The 19,922-nt window shown below is 44.4% G+C and overlaps 1 protein-coding gene across 2 annotated transcripts in view; it reads right to left on the minus strand.

Moving 5' to 3' along the window:
* STK39 (serine/threonine kinase 39) overlaps positions 1-19,922 on the minus strand; it is a 254,238-nt gene that overhangs the window by 163,953 nt on the left and 70,363 nt on the right. For both annotated transcript variants that reach the window (XM_072961102.1, XM_072961103.1), the window contains exons 4-5: positions 18,737-18,878; positions 17,485-17,540 (exon numbers count right to left, since the gene is read on the minus strand). In XM_072961102.1, the coding sequence (XP_072817203.1) occupies positions 17,485-17,540; positions 18,737-18,878 (198 nt within the window). The remainder of the gene's footprint in view (positions 1-17,484; positions 17,541-18,736; positions 18,879-19,922) is intronic.

A 19,922-nucleotide genomic window follows, 5' to 3' on the forward strand; every position in this document is an offset into this window, starting at 1 on the left:
CAGGGCTAATTAGATTTCAGGTGCCAAGTACAAGTGCACAACAACACTATATCTGGAATTTTGGCATGTCTGCTTCGAGTGAATTTTTCATTCACTTCAAAGGACAGAGAGCAGGGATCTCCTTGAGTTTATAGAACAAATGGTGACAACTCTTTAGGGATGTGCTTGCTAACAAATGGCAAAATCTGGTCTGCGACTCGACTTACTTAAAACCTGGGAGTGATGTGGTGGGTGAGCAGCCAACCCGAAGCTACCTCAAGCATCCGTAATACCTACTAATATCGATGAAAGGGAACCTGAGTTGTGCTGAAAAAAAAAAAATAGCTTAGGTCAATTCAAGACTTGGCTAGAGAGTAATGGAATCAACATTTGATGGTTCAGAGCTTCCTAAAATGTATTCAAAAATGGGCTGCGGCAGACACTGACCCCTCCAGACCTCCATGTGGCTGGGCAGGGTCTGGGGCAGCGGGAGTCGCACGGCTGCAGGGGTCCGGGCCAGTTCCCGGCTAGAAGCAGCCCCTCCCCGAGAGGCCGTGGTCTAGAAAAGCAAAGCAGCAGAGAGAGCGCTGAGGAGCCGGACCGCAGAGCCTGGGAAGCTGCACTGGACCCAGTTAGCATCCTGGACTGCCGTCGCTTTCTCTCTAGCAAAGAAGAAATTTTGGGGAAAGTAATCGTGCAGTGGATATTCAGAAAAGGAGAAAGACTAGAAGGAGGGAAGACCACAGCCACAGCCCAGGAGTAAAGCCAACAGGGCCTGCATTTGAGCAGAGACTCTGTAAAAGCAAAGGATTAGACCAGTTCTTAAGAAAATGTGATAACTCAGTGGGTCCTGGAATTGAAAAAGAGAAAGGAATGAAAACTATTAAATGACTTGCCAATGACCACACGGTAAGTTTGTGAAGGTCAGACTAAAATCCACAGGCCTTCACAGAGGAGTTTTAGCCACACAGCCCCAGGCTTCTTTTGGGGGAAAATTCAGTGGATTCTTCCACACAGAAAAAGAACTACAAAAAGGAATAATGGGGTTAACACTGCACAACTCCTAAGCTCGTCCCTGAGTAAAGATCAAGCTATGATTACCCAACACAGAAAAACTCGTTTGAGTTTCTCTGGTTAATCCTAAATGTCATGTTTGTATCATTAAAAACAATCCCTTCACCATTTGGTTTGATTCCCAGTCTTTTTTCTCATGAGAGACTCAAGGCTTTCCTGGCAAAACTGAAGTGTGGTGATAAACACCCAGGAACACTTTCGGGGCTGCCAGCATCCGGCTTTCTTGAGTCCCAGAGGTTTCCCGCCAATGTTGGATGAATAAAGAGACAGACAAAGAAGCACATTATGAGTTCAATTATGCCAACTATCAGAATGGGTATAAAACAGAAGCAAATATTTTCTTAATTGTTAGGTACAGTATAAATAGCTGTTTCATTTTAAATGACGTATTCAGTGCTTTTTATGTTGTTTTTCTATGTGTCAGTGGTGCAGCACCCTGCATCCACTCAGGAAGCATGGGGCAGGCACAACCGCCCCCAGCCAGCGTGGGTGTAGCCTCCACAGGGCTTACAGAGCTTTAATCCAGACACAAGGCTGGCCTTTGAGTGAGAGCCAACATGGGAAAATACGGTATTAATTTAAATCAAGAGATTATTACATGACCTCAACAACACGAACCGAAGAATTATGTAAAGGTGCCAATTTCTGTTTGCTGGGAATTCCAAGGTGCCCTTTCCTCCCCCTGATTTTTTTGGCGAGAGAGGAAAAACACAGGCCAGGGTAAGGGAAGGCTTAGGCAATTACAGAACCAGGGGCTTGCCTCCTCCACCTGCCATACAGACAGAGTGTGCCCAGCCAGCCCCTGCCTGGGCACACTCTCTTTCCCCACAAGGCATCTGAAGGATAAGAAGGCAGCCCAGACCCGGCCATAATTCTCCATTATGTGGAAGCCAAAGGCTTCCAGGAGTTTCCTTCTGATCGCAATGCAGTCCAATATATCCAATTATCATATCCTTGAGCACAGTGCTTTTAGCTTTTTTCACTGACCTAATCACTGTTTCTCAATTTGATTTTTTAAATGCATAATTAAACCCAGCGTTTTCTACCAATTTCTCTGCTTGTTTCTTGCTTGCTTTTAAATTCAATAGGAACAACTTTTCACTCTGCTGGAGGCTTGCGGTCTTCAGAGAGTCATCAGACCTCCAGGCAGTAAGAGCCGAGATTGAGGGCAGATGGGGGGGATATCCCCTCGGGCCTGCTGGGAAGCCCTGGAACCCTGGCAGGAGAGAGTGCAGGGCAGCACTGACTGGGAGGTGGCAGAGGGGACCCTCAAGCCCTCCAGGTGGACGCAGCTCCTCCAGGGACCTACACGGAGCTCGGCTGAACCCAAAGCAAGAAGCAGAGCCCGTAGCCCAGGGGGCCAAGGCAGGACGTGGCAACCTAACAGTGGATGACAACACTCAATGGGCTCGCTTCCGCCTTGAAACAATGCCACTTCGTTCAGAGGAGATGTCTTCTTACTATCCTATCAGTGGTGTTTCGTGAACGTAACTATCAAGAGGCAAAGAGTGACGCACTCAGTGTGGGCTATGCGGCCCCCGTTCAGAGGCTCCCCATGGGGTCCTGACCGTTTCCACTGAGTCTCCATCGATGATCCCCGAAACCACAGGGAAGAGGAGAGGCATCGAGGGAGGACACGGTGAGTAGGAAGGAGCCACATTTCCACCCTTCGATTTGAGAAAGCCTGCATGTGATTCCAAATGCACTCCCTGCTCATTACTTCTTTGAGCAACAGTTCCACAAGCTATAAAATGGGAGGCACAGAAAACACGTAGAATACGTAGCAGCAGATTCTCAACAGCAGTCCTTAGCAGCACACACTGTTGGCTGCCTACCCAACATCCATACCCCACTCTCCACCAGCATCCTGATTTGGTGTGTGGGGCCCAGCGGGGTCAATCATACAGATCTCAGCCAATCATGGTGTGAGTGAATGGTCTGAGGGGCTGCCCTAGACCTGGCCCAGGAGATTCAAGGGGAATATGGTGCAGGCCCTTGTGGGAAAATTTTCTGCCTGAATACAAGAACCTCCCTACGAGGTTCCTTTCCTCCTACTCCCCTGACTGTCAGGGACACGTCACAGGAGGACGTGATGCTGGGAGCAAGAGCAGCCCCTGGGTGCACAGCAGAATGCAGGAAAGAGCCCATGACCCCTTGATACCCCTGGGCTTCTGCACTAAGCCCGGAGCCAAAAGCCCCAGACTAATGTGTGAGATCGTTAACTCTCCGTACTGCCTCCTCCCCTGCCAGTCACGCACTCAGGTATTTGTACCCAATGGCTTAATCCTTGCAATCCTCTGTCCTTCCCCACAGTCCAGCCATGTTCATTCATACTTCCTGACTGCTAAGGGTTAACCATTGCGTCAGAGGCCAAAGTCGTTATAATCCCCAAATGGACTTGGGAAAAATCAGCAAGAAAGCAATTTAGCACACAGTGCCATTTTGGAGTTTTAAACAGTGCCAGTATTAAGCATGGCTTTTAATGCCAGGGGCACAAATCAAAACAAATAAATACACAGGCATCTCAAGGGGGAAAAAAAAAGCATACTGCAAGAAGAGCCTAATTCACTTTTTGGCCAATAGCTTCTGTTTGGAGCTACGCTTACATAAATGTTCCAGATCAGAACAATGCACTTCTAGGAAAATAGGAGACAGAAGTATCTTCAACATTCTGGTCTAGATCCTTGCTTCTCAAAGTGAGATCACAGATCAGATGCATTAGCATCACCTGGGAGCTTCTGAGACATGCAGAACCTTGGGTCCCAACACAGACCCCAGTGAGTCAGAACCTGCACTGTAGCAAGAGCCCCCGCTGACCTGATGCCCAGTCAAGTCAGGGAAGCACTGCGCGAGCGCACCGCCTTCCTCCCAGGTGCTCCAGCACGGTTCAGTGTGAGCGGAGGGCCTCAAAGTACAGCGGGCTCATTCACCTCTTGGGTGCAGAGAACCACATTAGTGGAAAGAGAGCAGCATGAAAACAGCTGGTTGCACGTTCACGTGTCTTATGACAAGTTAAGCACAAGGGCAGCACTAAAAATGACAGTCACGTCCCACACAGAACTGTCTGACCCAGTGATGCCAGGGCGTCAAGCAGGACGAATTCACACACGCGGCACACCTCTGTGGGAATACTCAGATTTGTACAGAATCTTTGAAAATACATTTACATAATTTGTAATCATAATACTCATTAACAGTCAGTCTGTAACAGCTGCTCACGGAGGTTCCCCGGCACAGAGGAGACGGGCTGCAGTGAGCATCAGCCTCGGCACAGATACCTGTAACGCTGATCCCTTCCCCCCCACCCCGAGACCTCTGAGATGTAATTATGTGAGGGTGACGGCATTACATCATTCAAGTGATAACACTGATTTAATCCGCTCATCTTTTAAGCAAGTCAGTAACAAACGTGCTAGCACCTTATCTGCTATTAGTAATCAGTTACTCACACACCACCTCACTACGGAGTGGGACACACCACCTGTACTGCTCCAGAGGGAGGGACCCCAAGAGTGACCAGACAGAACCGAAGAGTTTTCTGAAACTCTCGTTTTCCACTCAATCTCCTTTCCCTGAATCAGGCTTCTCGTTTTCAATTCTATTTATCCTTTCCCACAAGCAAATGGGGCTCCTGGGCCTCGCCTGGCCCTACAGGCTGCTCCCCGCGCGCACACAGCAGTGTCTAGGGCATTCACGATCACAAAATACAATCTGTTATATTTCCAGACACTGGGCCCTAGGGGGGCGCTTCTCAGCTGCTCTGGACAAACCCATGTTTTCCGTCTATTAATGAGCAAGAAGCATCCTGACCATCTTTGAAACACCAGAGAATGACAATTTCACAGCCTGTTTTGACAGAAAAAAAAATTTTTTTTAATTTCCTAAAGGTAGACTTTCACCTTTCAAAACCAAAAAAAAAAGCACACACACACACAAAGAAACAAATCTTCCCATGATCGGTGTCTCATGTCAGTAGACTCAAAATGGCCATCAAAAGGTTTCCTTCAAACGTCTATGTTTCTACTTATAAGGGAGCACTTGTTGCACTTTGTACATTGAATCAACATCAATTCACAATGACACAGACAAATTATTTTAAAAATTCAACAGAAGGTTTCTTGGTGAAAACACAAAGGCTACACAAGCTGCCAGCCCTCCCCAACCCCTCAGCCATCTTCACAACCAAGACAATACAGGCTTTAGAGAGACAAGAAGACAGGAAGGTAAGTGGTGGCTGATGCCAGTTCACCTCAGGCTCACAGTTCAGTTGACTCACAGTCAATCAGCCCCAGCGTGAAGGAGAACACTAGTTTAAGACAGTGGCAAACCCCTGGAAACCTGCCCATCTAGGCCAGAGCCACAGAAGCATCCTCAAAGCAGGTGAACTTCTGGTGAGAAGAGGAGCCAGAGGCCACACCCAGTGGGGGCAGCAGCAGCAGGGAAGGGAGCCAGGAAGACCAGAGCAGTAGACCCAGGCCAGCTGTGCTAAAGGTATCGGGCAAGAGCAGGCTTCCTCAAGTCCAACAATAGACATGACCAAGAGCCCACCAGGGGTCAGCTTTCCATCAAATATGATCATTACAGTGGACAAAGGAAAAGCACAGAAAATCTGCAAATCCTAAATCCATTGTTTCCTGGCTCCCCAGTTCAGGGAGGGAGGGATGATCTCAAAGATGCTCTGGTGAAAGCAGCCACAGGACAGATACTCGGCTTACTCTCCCGTCAGGCCCAACACCACCCTCTGATTTGCATACTTTTGAGCAAGTCTGAGAATGTCTGGTGACTGAAGCTAATGAAGGGACACTCGAACATTCTCATGCAAGATAGGTCCTCAGAGAACATCTTGTCAACCTGCCTTATTTTACAGCTGAGAAAACGGAGCCCCAACAGCCCAACTGTCAAAAGACATAACGTGAAGAAGCAAATAGGGGAGAGGTGGGGAGCCTGATGTCAAGGAAGCGAGCTAGGGACCAAAAGTGAAGTCGGAGGGGACCTGAGAGTGATTGGCCTTTACAACCTTTAGAACAACCTCAAACAAGGCCACAGTCACTCTGCAGTCCTCAGTCCCCTCATCTGTAAGGCCGACAGTGCCGAACTGACAGCAGAGCATGCAAAACACCAGGCAGGCCTATTCCACCAGCATTATCACTTCCCAAGCTGAAGGCAGGCTCTGCCGGCACTGAGGGCTCCCAGCCGGCCAGATCCGCAAAGACAGGCGCAGGCAACTTAGATCAAATATTAACGAGTCTAAATTTCCAATGCAATATTCATATACCTCCCAGTGGTCTTCTTCATACAAATCTCCACTCAACTAGCTCTACTACCAGAAGCTTCCAATAAACCAGAATGACCCATCTGCACAGTCTTCAAGAGATGGTCCCAATGGGAGATGATTAAAATAGCACAATTCCCGTTGCCATAGTATTTAAAGCAACAATTTACATCATTTCCACGAAGTTTCCAGAAGGATGAGTCGGGGATAACACTGTCTTCAAAGAATCCGCAGGTTTTTAAGTCTGCGATAAAGAAAACCTCACGTTTAAAACTCCTAACACTGAGAAGTCTCTAAAAAATGAGGAACACACGTTTAACTCTGTTGCTCAGTAGTCTTCAAAGTTTTACTACACAGTCATATAGCCCTTAGTTCATTCAATCTCTATTTACCAACTTCCTACTGAGTGCCATTTCCATTCTAAACTCTGGGACCACAGAATAGAAACCACTGCCTTCACGGAGCTGACCTTTAAGCTGGGGCGGGGGTGGGGAGGAGAGGTAAATGCAGATAATAAAACGAGGAAGCACAATCCACAGCAGTGGTTCTCACACTTTACGGTGCATCAGCACCTGGAGGGCTGCTTAACATCCTGATTGCCAGGCCCTACCTCCAGGGTTTCTGATTCGGCAGAAACTGGGGACAGAAGGGCACAAGAATTTGCATTTTTTTCAAGCTCCTTAGGTGATGTTGAGGCTGCTGATCTAGGATCCCACCTTGAGAACCACTGTTATAGAGCCCATTGATGTGTGCAATAATGGAAAACAGATCAGGGGATGCGGAGTCTGGGGCAGGGTGCGGCAGGATGCCATCCACAGAAGCCTTGCTGAAGAGACATGTGAGTACTGAGAAGAGTATTCCAAGAGAGAGGGAGAAGACTATGCAAAGGCCCTGAGGCAGGAGCATGAATGGCAAGGAAGCCAATTTGACTGGAGGGGAGTGAGGGAGAGGAAGGCGTAGGAAATGAGGTCAACAAGACAATGAGGAGCCAAATCTTGAAAGGCCCAGTGGGCCACCATTAGGATTTGGACTGAGATGTAAAGGCATTGGAGGGTCTTCAGTAGAGCCATGATACAAGCTGACTTTCTTTAACAGCATCACTCCAGATGCCATACAGAGAACTGAGTACACAGGGGCCAGGGCAGAAGAAGAGGACCTCTTAGGAGGCTACAGTAATTATTCAGGCAAGAGCTAACGGATTTGGTAGCTTGGATGACCGCGGGGGAGATGGTGAGTCATGGTTCACTATGGGATTTGCTGACAAACTGGACAGGACACAGAGTTTAAGAGAAGGAGAAGGGTCACGAAGGATGGATTTCTAGCTTATTCAGTAGAAGGATGGAGCTGCCACTAAAAGCAGCAGGGAAAACTGTGGAAGGGCAGCTTGTTGGGGAGCGTGAGGGCTATGGAGCTCTTCTGTGTTGCAGTTATATGATTTTTAGAGTTGAAAGGAAACCTGAGAGCCTAAGAATCTCATTTTATAGGTGCCACACGGCCAGCAAAGAACTTGGTGGAGGGTACAGGGTACGTTAGTGAGCCAGGGGCCTGCATAATCCTTGGCTACTGTGTTCTCAAGTGTACTCTGAAATCAAGTGTCAAATTACATTTCACAGAGTGTAAATATATGTTAAATCTATTTAGATTTCCTAAAAATCTCTACTCTACATATGATATATGCAGTAACTTCTAAGATGTTATCAATCAAAACATCTAGTCCCAAATCATTCATATTTACAATACATATTTAAGATTTCTTCCCAGGACAACCTATTAATCTAGACATTGCGTGGCTAACTTAGATGCCTTGGGAATATGCACTCCTCTCCACTTACAGATTTTTTAAATCAAATTTTATAGCAACTGTTGAGAGCTGTCTGTTTCACCTGAACTGTAAACCTCAGTACAGTAAACACGATGTCTCCATTGCTGACCACAGATCAGCTCAGAGACTGTGCCACAGTAAATGCTCAATAAACATCCATGGACTCACTGCTTAAAGAGGCACTGAACCCAAACACTTAATGATCACCTTTTTACCAGGGGAGGTTCATTTTTGTTTTAAGAACTGGAGGTTCTGGGAAACAAAAAGTCAATGAAAAAAAAAAGTGATCCAGCGAAGAAATGAGCTGAACTACTCCGCTCTTGGTCTAAGAAGCTCTTTGTTTTACCCAGCTTGTGGTAATGAATAAAATTTAATAATGACAGTGCAACAGCAAGGTCCTACTGTCTAGCATAGGGAAAGATATTCAACAGTTTGTAATAACCTATAATAAAAAAGAATATATACATGTATGACTAAATCACTATATTGTATACCAGGAACTAACACAACACTGTAAATCAACCATATTCAATTAAAAAAAAAATCATAATGACAGTTGCAGGCCCTTAAAGGCAGGAAAGCAGGAAGGAAGGGAGGAAGGGAGGGAGGAAGGAAGAGGGAAGGAGGGAGAGAGGAGGAAGGTTGAGGCTCGTCTGCCTCAGGTCCTCCTACACCTCTCCTTGAGGCTCAGCCCTGTCCCACTGCAGCTGAAGAAAAATTCCAGCAGGAGCACAGAGCAAATGCTTCCCCCCAGTGGGGTTCACCCAGGGAGATTTCCTTAGACTGCTGCTCAAACAACTGCTAGCAGCTGTTAAAGTATGGAAAGGGGCTGAAACTCTCCCTAAGTATTTTTCCCCGATGGTGTGCAGATGGCATGGAAACCTAAGTTTCCAGAACTGACTGTATCCATGGCTCACGCTAGAGGGTTCACTCAATGTTACCATCTGTCAAGATCGCCGAATTCAGGAGGCCACATTAATTTGTTGTCCTTACTTAATAAATACCCCTCCGGGAAATGAATAAATGAGAATTTTGCCATAATTTGTTAAAACATAATTCACATAATGATCAACTTCCTGGAACTCAAAACATATTTTGGTTCACAAAAAAGCACTTTATACTCCACCCACCCCAAAGGACTTTAACTTACATCGTATTCTATTTTCTGAGTGTGCCACTGTCTCCTAATTTGGGTTCTTTGCTTCTACCCTTCCTTAACTTTTTTAATCATGTCATGGCTAGCTGGCTAAGGTGGAGCTTGCCTAAAATCAGAGATGGAAAATGTTTGTGAAAAGCTATTTTTAGCCTTAAAAATATGCATGAGTATGCATGCCTAAGTATTTGCATTATTCTCCCCTTCCTCCCTGTGAAGCTCATCCACTCTTGTGTGTTGGAACGTCCAGCTCTGACGTCCGTACACACCCCCATCGCTGACGGAAACACACGCGTGCAGAACCTGCCAACACAGTTCGGATCACACTGGCCAAGAGTTCGTGAAAACTTGTCACGTGCCAGCACTGCTGCAGGGTGTTTGAGATGAACACCGTGGAGTTTCTACGGCTGATAAGTATTCAGTCTGGAGGGAAGAAGGGGACATGGAGACCCAATCTCAGCACTGGGTAATAGGCTGTCTAGTTGGACTCTATAATGGGCAATTTCAAGCCACCAGGGTAAGGTGCTTAACACCGTGAGGGTGGGGCTGGTAGAGGAAAGAGTGGGAAAGGGTTTCTCAAGGAAAGAATGCCCTGATTTGAGTCGGGAAAGAGAAGAAGTGAGCCAAGTAAAGACGAGGGATGGCAAGGAAGTGAAGCAGAAAGCACGGGTGGAGGAGACTAGAACAACAGACAGGAACCTCATATGCTGTATTAGGGAGCTGGGGCTTTATTCCATCAGCAACTGTTGTAAACATTATGCCAGGGCATCAGATGGTCAGACGTGCATTGTAGATTTTTCACTCTGGTGATGCTGGGGATACTGATGGGGCAAAGAAAGAGGGAGAGCAAGATGAAATGGCAGGCGGTCAGGTGGCGTGCCCACAGCCCCGCCTCCTTAGCCACCTCCTGTGATCACCCTAAATGATTAAAGGGCACGACCTCCACTTCAATACAAAAGCAATTACAAGCTAACTAATTCTAAAATGGAATGTGTTAAGCCCTTTAACCCTCTAATATTTTCCCATTGCATAGATGTGGAAACTGAGGCACAGTGAGGTTAAGTAACTCGGTTACGGGCTAGAAGGAGCAGCACCAGGATTGGACCCACAGAAGTCTAGGGTCAGAGCCCACGCTCTAGGCTGAAGCACCCAAAAATAAGGTGACATTATCATTTCCTGATCTGGATGCCTCAGAGGCTTTCAGAGATTTCTGACACTAATTAGAGGCTGCCCACAGGGGAAGGTGCACACAGGGAGCCCACACTACCCTGCTCGAAGCAGCAGCCTCTCTTCCCTACGACATGAGAAATACTCCCCACCCCCTACCCCCGCCATTAAAGTTCATGTTACCAGAGCCAAAGAACGCAGAAGGAACACAAAAGAATCCAGCAGCTACAGGTATAAAAACTCCACCACCCTGCAAAACCTTCCTCTGGCTCCTTGAGAAGAATATCTGAGTACTGGAAGCAAGTTAAATCTAGTTGCAAGTTTTCCTGGCAGAAGTTTTAGTCATAGGGGTTTTCAGTGTTCAAGAAGCTGACTGAAGCTGAAAATGTATTCAAAGGCTGACTCAGGACAAAACACCTCTCCCTGAAAAGAGAGATGATACACAAAGTCACACCAAGGTGCCTCCGACGGTGGAACACCTGGGACATGAGCTTGACCTGAATGGGCTCAGGTACACCGAGACAGATGTGACGATCACTTTCACAAGTTCCAGGCTGCCTTAGTCAGCTAGGTACCAGATTTCATTTCTGTTATGAAAGACTCGGGATGGGAAATTCACATTCACACACACACACACATACCAAAAAGTTAAAAGTAAGTGAGAAGAAGCATGAACTCTAACCTTATATAATGCAATCGTATGTTTACAGAAAGTTCTTCAGAAATCAAACGTTTTAAAATCAAGACTTTTAGAGTAGATTAAGAATGGTCACTATTGAAAAGAATCCTAAGAAAAAATATATTAGTAGCGACCACCCCAAAGGGACCGGTTTTACATGCATTTCTATTTTAGAGTAGCGTCTCTCACTCCTCCCAGACAAACAGGCTTAGCTGCTCGCCAGACAAAGCACTCAGCTCTTCCTGACGATGTATGACAGAGCATCACATTGGAAAATGAGAAGCCAGGCCGTGGGAAGAGCATGACATTCAATTAGCCACGCCTTCTCTCACACACTGCAGCAAAAACCATTACACTCACCAAGGCATCCTCTCCAAGTCTATCCTCAGGAAGCCACATATACGGGCTTTTCTGAGCACAGAACACATGGTAAGAAGTAGTGTTTCTTTTAAACCCTGAGTAGGCAGTCCTCAGGTTTGAATTCACGACATCAAACCTGCAGTTCTCTAGTCTGAAAAGAGTGTGGTGTGACCACAGCGCTGAATTCTACATCAAATGACGTCCAAACTGATGGCTTCTCCTATCCCCCCAAACCTTATCAGTGATGCTGTGTCTCAACCTGCAGGAACTAAGAGGGGAAAGGTGCTGAATATGTTCCCCGGCCCCCAAAAGAACCGATTTACGCAGAAATGGAGAAGCACCAGTGATGACTCTTGGTCTTCCATCCGAAACTGAGATCATCCAAATCCAGATTTAGGACCCTCCTCCTGGAAATCCCACAGACGTGGGGTCACAGGCTCTGGAGCCAGACTGCCCAGACCTGAAGCCTGACCCCACCTGTTATTCTACAGGTGAGCCAGGCGGCTCACTCCTCTCCCTCCCTCAGCTTCCAGCGTGTAGCATGGATGTGATGGTAGCACCTTCCCGTGCGGCCGCGGGGAGGTGGAGCCAGTCACCGCGCACTCAGCACGCGGAACCGGGCCTGGCGCACAGGGAACACTCCATACACAACAGGCCCTGGTTTCAGAGCCACGGTCAATAAAAGTGCATATAATTCCCACAGAATGGGTACTATTGGAAATAGGGCGTATCAACCTTATTCACCACATTTGTTGGATGTATTATCATAAGGCAAGAGTTTCTGCTGGTCTGAACATAGCCTCAAAATTTTCCCTTTTCTAATAAAAAAAAAGTTCTGAGGAAGGGAATAAATATCTATGGCAGAGTGATTTTCTAAATAAAAACTGTATGTTTCTTAATAGGACGGCAAAAATACTCTTTTTTGAATCCAGTCCTCATAATAATACTCTCAAGGTAAACAAATACACTTTACATTCAAAGAAATAAATGCAACGTCTCCCCTGCTTACATTTTATTTCAAAAAACGGAGCCCCAAGAGCAGAAAGATGTCAAGGGAAGAGAGGACAAAGTCTGAGGAGAAGCAATGTATTATTTGTCCAAATACAACAGTGACAACGAGACAGTCTAGCTCTGCTGCTGTGAGTCTACTCTCAACTCTCCCACCTGCCTCCCCGATTTCACATACCACAGACGCCCCCAGAACACCTGAGGACGCCTCGTCCTCTTCAGTTGGGCAGTGGCCCACTGCCTGACCAAGAAAGCAAACTCCTAGAAAACAGAGAGTAGTACCATCTAGGTATTTCAAGGAAACACTACAAAGGTTTTTTAAAGCAATGATCTTATTCTAGAGTTAAAACCAAAACCACTTAAATTTTAAAGCCTCTGTGAATTCAATGCTATGCTCAGGTCAGAGGATCTAGAAAGAATTAAATGTGAATTTTAGAAAGCTATCGCTCCAAGATGTAGAAAATGCACAGTCAGATGCCTAATAACCCATCATCATTCGCCGGGAAACGATCATTCCAGCTCATGTCATTCCACAGGCAGCAAGTCGCATACACAAAGAGGACACCAAGGAAAGCCCGGAGGGGCCGGACACAGAGCCCTAACCATGCGCCAAGCACTGTTCTGAGCACTTTAGACACTGACTCATTTAATCTTCGCAACAGCCCACGTGGCGGCTTTCCGCATGTGCCCTCCTGAACCCAGCAGCCCCCACTGTGCACCCACGTGCTGGGTGACAGTCCCCACCACTACCCACAGTGAGGAAAAACCCACAGACCTGAGAGGGAGACAGAAAGTCAGGAAACCCTGCCTCTGGGGGATCCCAATTGAGAAGAAAAGGAAGACATGCTCCCGAAGGCCCAGAGAAAGGGCTCGGGTCATTAATCTGACAAGCATGATGGATGGAGTGACTGGCAGAGGACCAGGTAGCAGAGTAAGCCAGGGGCGGACCTGCCTTCGCATTTCAAAGGCAGTCTGCTGCTGTCCTGATCCTCTGAGTGAGAAATGATCATTCCATCACAAAACAGAGAAAATTCATTGTACTTTTTTTTTATCAGCTTAGAGCAAGATTAATGACAAGTTAGCTTCCAAGTTGCATAATTAATAAGTATTCCCTTTTTATAACTCCTAAGGCCCCTCAGAGCTGAACCTCTTGCAAGACAAATTTGAGGTACATGTGATCTCCAGGCAGCACAAGGGAGAGTCAAGGTCAGTCGGAGTAACGGCAGAGCAGTAGTAGCAGCAGTAACAGTACTAACAGTAACAGGAGCAGCCTTGGCACCAGCCACAGCTGCCGCAGTACAGCGCCTGCTGACATTTTCTGGGTGCCTATTATGCACCAGCCACTATCATAAGATCCCTGGGTACGATGAACCTCATTTGATTTCATAAAAAAAAGATGAGGTTATCTCCCTTTAAGGACACTGAGTCTTGAGGTTGAGCAACCTGACCGAGGTCCCAGAGCTTGAGCGGTGACCTGGGAATTTCAACCAAGCCAGCTGATCCCACAGATTGTCTTCTTAGCAGCTAGACTCTCTGGTGCTGGGTGATGTGAAGCTTTTGTCTACAAAGTTTTTCAGTTGTTATTTGTTTAGCTGAAGCCTCTTCTTCATACTGCCCCCAGCCTGAGGGATATGGGCCGCTCGCTGGAGGAAGAACAAGACACACCAACATAAGGCACTAACTCAGACGGCTCAAGGACAAAAGTCAGCATCAATACTGCTGAGAGCCGGCAGAACAGGGAGGGGGAAGACAGATGGATCAAGAATTGGCCTAAGTTTGGGATCAGCGGATACAAACTACTATATACGGCATAGATACACAACAAGGTCCTACTGTATAGCACAGGGAACTCTATTCAATATGTTGTAGTAGTCTGTAATGAAAAAGAATATGAAAAAGAATATGTATATATATAACTGAATCACTAGGCTGTACACCAGAAACTAACACAACATTGTAAATGAATTATACTTCAATAAAAAGATGTAAGAAAAACGAGAGAGATAGAATTGGCCAAAGACTGATGAGTCCTGAAGCCAGGCGAGGACTCCGTACTCTTCTCTGCTTTAGGCTGTGTTTGATACCTTCTGTAATAAAAGGCTTAAAAATGGCTTTGACTTGTCGAGAGTTCATTTAGTTTGAGTCATTTCCTTTCATTTGTTTTAGTGGGTTAGACTTTAACATGGTTCAAAATTCAGAATGTTGTAAAATGATTATAAATCAATAAAAAATGTTTAAAAAAAATTCAGAATGTTATAAAAGGTGTATACTAACCAGTCCACCCCCACCCTCACCGTCATAATCCTTCTAATGTTTCTTTGTACAAACATAGATTATCTCTTCCCATTTTTCACAAAAAGTGGCAAATTATACACATTGTATTTCACCTTAACCATGCAGCCTGGTGATTTTTTTTTTCATGTCAGTGTACAGAGAACTTTCCATTCTCCATTACAGCTGGTGGGTCTTGCATAATGCAGATGTTCCATACACTATGCTTAACTGGGACACCTAGATTGTTTCCAATCTTTTGCAAACAGTGCTTCGAAAAATAAGTTTATGATGTCTGTTTCGGTCTACTGCCCATGTTAGGTGTTGCACTAAGCATTTCTAACATTGATTTTCTAATTGCAACAACCCTATAAACAGGGGATGATGCAGGTCTCATGATATATGAAGGTTATACAATCTGAAAGACATCTTTAAAACAGAGATGACAGAATTACGAATACAGAATTAGGTATTTAAAATTAAAAATCCATATCAATTCACTGGAGTCTTAAAGATTAAGGTCCTTTCTTTGGGGATCTTTATAGACAGTTTAACAAGAATGCCTAAATAGAAATACTGCCTGATTGCAAACTGGCTTCTCCGCTCCACATAGAACGCTGCAACTCCCCAAAACACACTGCACTTACAAGGGCCTGAATCCTACGTTTCAATAGCTGTGCAGGAAATCAGTGTCTTCCTGAATGACAGGCCTTATCATCACCATCTCACAGATGGGGAAACTGAGGCTTAGAGATCCAATAATTCGCCCCACGTAGCACAGTGGGCATTGAATCAGGTCCGCTTGATTCCAAAGCCTTTGTGCTTAACTGACACACTGAGTGCATCCCCAGTCTTAAACTTGACTAAATTTATCTTTTCAAAGGGGAGGGCTAATAAAAAAGAAAAACCATTGCCATTATTAGTTCTCTAAGGAAGAAATATTTGATGTGAAACAAATTCTCAGTTTTCCTTTCTTATTTTCAAAACATCTTTCTCTCCTATTAAAAACAAAGCCAAAAAAAAAAAAACAAACCCTAAATAAAGGTGCTCTTAAGTGAACCTAACTAAACACAGAGCCTAAGGACAGCACCGTGCTCGGCACACCAGCCAGGGCACCACCTGACAGGTCCTCTGGCACCTACAGAGGCGCAAACAGTGAATCAGAGAGGTGGCTCAAGGCTTATCCCTTGTGTTGGGGGTGTGTCTGTTTTCTGCTAAACTCTCACATTTCTAACAATAACCCCAGATCCTCAGATTTGTCTAGAAACAAGACTGGAAAAGACTGTGATCAACTTCGTTCTAGTAACTAGATCTGCAAAGACTCTAAACCTGTGCCGGAAGGCAGGACTCTTCCACTTCAACTCAAATGTTTCCCCATACAAATATCGGGATGTTAAACATCTGGGGCAAACTTCATTTTTTCAACACAAGCCAGATTGGTGATTTTTACCAAGGATGTTGCTAGGATGGGCTACTATTAATATTTAATGCCTGCAAGCCAGAAGGCTAAACATCTGAGGTGACAAAGTTAGTTCAGGACAGGAAAGGACTGTCCAGCCCAAAAAGCCCAAAGCAGGGATGGCTGAGACAGACCTTCACGGACAGGGGGTAAAACAAGAGTTGATATGGACGTGGCTCCATTTATCCCAGACCTTTCAGGTTATTCTAGGACATTAACAAAAGGAGAGGTTCGGAACATAGAAGCCTTCAGTCTGATGCGCTCACTCGTTTGACCCTAACTGCAGCTCCATGCCCACCAGCTGTCAAGATCCGCCAGGGAGAGTCAGATTTTTAAGAGCAAATAAGCCTTAGATTTTGAGTTTACAATTCTTTCAACCACCTCTTGAGAAATAAAAGGTTTAAAATTAATATGTATAAGGTTTTAAATTTTCAAACTCATGCCAAAGCTCTCAAAAGTGCTTCTTGCAGTTACATAAATATCACCATTATTCAATCTGGAAGGTAAAAAAAATTAAATTAAATTAAAAGTAAAAATTGTTCTTTATTAATAGGCCATGCTCTAAAATAGCAGTATTATAGGATGATCTGACAGAGATCTGTCAACACAATGGGAAAACATGTTATACCTCAGACCCAAACATTCTGTAACAGGGCGGCCCAGATACAGTGGTGTCTGTGGATAAACACACACACACACACACACACACACACACACACACACACACACACACACACACAATGGAATACTACTCATAAACAAAGAGAAATTTTGTCATTAGCAGCAACATGGATAGACTTGGAGGGTATTATGCTTAGTGAAATAAGTCAGACAGAGAAAGACAAATACTACATGGTATCATTATATGTGGAATCTAAAAAATAAAACAAACTTGTGAACATCACAGATATAGAAAACAAACTAGTGGTTACCAGCGGGGAGAGGGCAGAGGAGAGGGACAGTATTGGGGTAGGGGATTAGGAGGGACAAACTATTACACATAAAATAAGCTACAAGGATATACACTGTACAATATGGGACTATAACCAATATTTTATGATAACTGCAAATGAAATATACCCTTTTAAAATTGTGACTCACTATACTGTACACCAACTATAGTTCAATACAAAAACAAAACAGATTACATGCATTTATTCATTCCTGAAGAATGATTCTACATTCTCTGAAACTGTAACACATCTCTAAACAAATAATGTTTTATCTTTGTCAGCTTTACCTGCTATTTGTACTGAGCCATCCTCACCCAGAAGAATATTACCAGCTTTCAAATCCCTATTAGAAAAAAAATGCAGAATGAGTTGTGGAGTACTAATACTATATTGCATAATTCACTCAGAGATTTTAAAACATCATATCATGCAATGTAGCTGTTTGACATAATTATTATTTTATAAATATTAAAACCATATAGATTTAAAAAGCTATAAGGGCACATTGTGATTTTATAGCTTGCTCCTGGAAAATGGTTAGGATTTTAGTCATTTTTATGTGATGTCATTATCTAGATTCAATAAAAACAATAGTGAGTAGATCCTTTATGTTAGAGTTACAAATTGTCCACATACTCACAATACTACCATTTTATCAGGAGTTAGAGCCCTGTCTGCGTAAAACTGTTCTATTTCCGCTTAAATTTTTCTGCGGCGCAATTCGAAATCAATCCAGTCAGCTTCATAAACCATGGGTTCGATCAATCTCTCCTCTTGGGGAGAGACTGATTATAGATACTAAGTAGAATATTCTGTATCTCTTCACAATATAGAAGCTGTGCTGAGCAGTCGTAACACTTCAGAAAAATGACAACTTATAATTTATAAGTTTGATTTCTAAAGTAATATACTTTCTAATTATTGAAAGATACAGTAGACACCATTGAATATACAGTTCACTTGCAGTTCAGGCTCGGGGAATTACAGCATTAGTATTACTGGTAAACGGCTATTTCCTTGCAGTCACTCCTAAGAGCCCAAGTAACACGAGCCCATTTGAAACATGAGGCACTCACACTCGGTGCTGTTTGGCTACTTCAAGGATTAGCATCTCGTGTCACAAGAGAGACGAAATGAGTGCCTTCTCCTTGCTTTCACCATCATGTCAAACATAATTAACATACTAAATGTCTGGAACATTCCTGCCTGTATCAGAAAGTCAGAGATGCTATCCAGTTCAAATGAATATACTTCAAGGGTGGTATGTTAACTGATCTGTTTAATGAGTTCACTCGGTACTTTTTATATTCTGCGCTTATTTCAGTGAAGCAGACTAACCAATCCTGAGGATACCAATATAATTTACCAAAACTTATTCTCTTTGTTTCTTTCTCAAGCACTTTTTTCGCATCTATTTAGCCTTATCTAAGTTAGAAATATGTCAATACCTGCCTACAATGTGTGTTTCCTTAATATTCTTTACTAACTAGGGCTAAAGCTACCAACAGCTGAATTTCAGTATCTCTGTAGAGCTCATACCTGTGAATCTGACCATTTCTGTGTAGATAATCTAAGCCTTCCAAAACCTCTTTAAGGATCGTCGCTATTATTGCCTCTTCCAGAACGCCGTTCTTATGTTCTCCCCGATTGACGATGTATTTTATGATGTCCAACATCGAACCTAAGTGGACAGACAGAAGACTTGAACAACTGTATAAGCACCTTCATGATCTTTCCAGAATAGGGCTCGCTATTTAGAAAACCAAATGAGAACATCAAAATACGTTTCTTACTTATTTAACACAAATCTTCCCAAAGTATACCAACAATTGCACAGCAGCCTGTGATCAGAAGCACTAAACCCAAGTTTGCAAGCACACTTCCAGCTGAACTTAATGAGAGGGATTCTGGGTCAGGAACCAGAAGACTGTGCACAGCCACTTCACAGTTAGTCCCCTTTCCCTAGATATAAAATCGGTTACAGATTAAAAGGGGGTTCAGGATGTCAGGGGAAATGACAGCAGGGAACTGCTGAGAGAAAAGAAACATACCTCTTCCCTAACCTCTAAGACACAGGTGTGGGGAGAGGAAAAAAAGCATGTTGTCTCTAGACCCCCGCTCATCACCAGGGATGTCTTTCTGTGACTCCAGGCAATCTTCGCTTGCATTTACTTGATACGTGATGTACTGACTTTTATAGTAAAGAAATAGATACACATGACTTTGTTACCATAAACAGATTAGTATCCTTGGCACTGCGAATTCATGTTTCAACACATGTTAATTAATATTCCAAGCCTCCCAGTCATTTTAAGAGACATAATTATGGGGTGGAGGTGGCGGGGGGGGGGGGGTGGTCAGCATTGCTGAAGAGTTAACAAATAGCTTACTTCAGGACCTGAATTTGGCTCCGGGCTCTCTCTTACTAACTAAGAGGATTGTGTTTCCCCATCAGAGATTATTATTACACCAGACTAGCTGCTCACTCCTCATTAAGAGATTTGATGTGATAAAATGGTATAGAAAGAAACAAATGCATATTTACCCCCTCAGAGAGAAACAAAACATCTCTCTATTCATTGACTCTTGGACTTTTGGATCATTTAGAAAAAGATACTTTCAGAAACATTTTATTTTGACCTTATAAGGAAGGATGCACCATAGCAGGCACATACGCATTTCTGCTGAAAGAAAAGTGAGGAGGCCACATCTGCCCACATTTCCT

Source organism: Vicugna pacos, chromosome 5 (genome assembly GCF_048564905.1).
Source record: "Vicugna pacos chromosome 5, VicPac4, whole genome shotgun sequence".
Classification (NCBI taxonomy): domain Eukaryota; kingdom Metazoa; phylum Chordata; class Mammalia; order Artiodactyla; family Camelidae; genus Vicugna; species Vicugna pacos.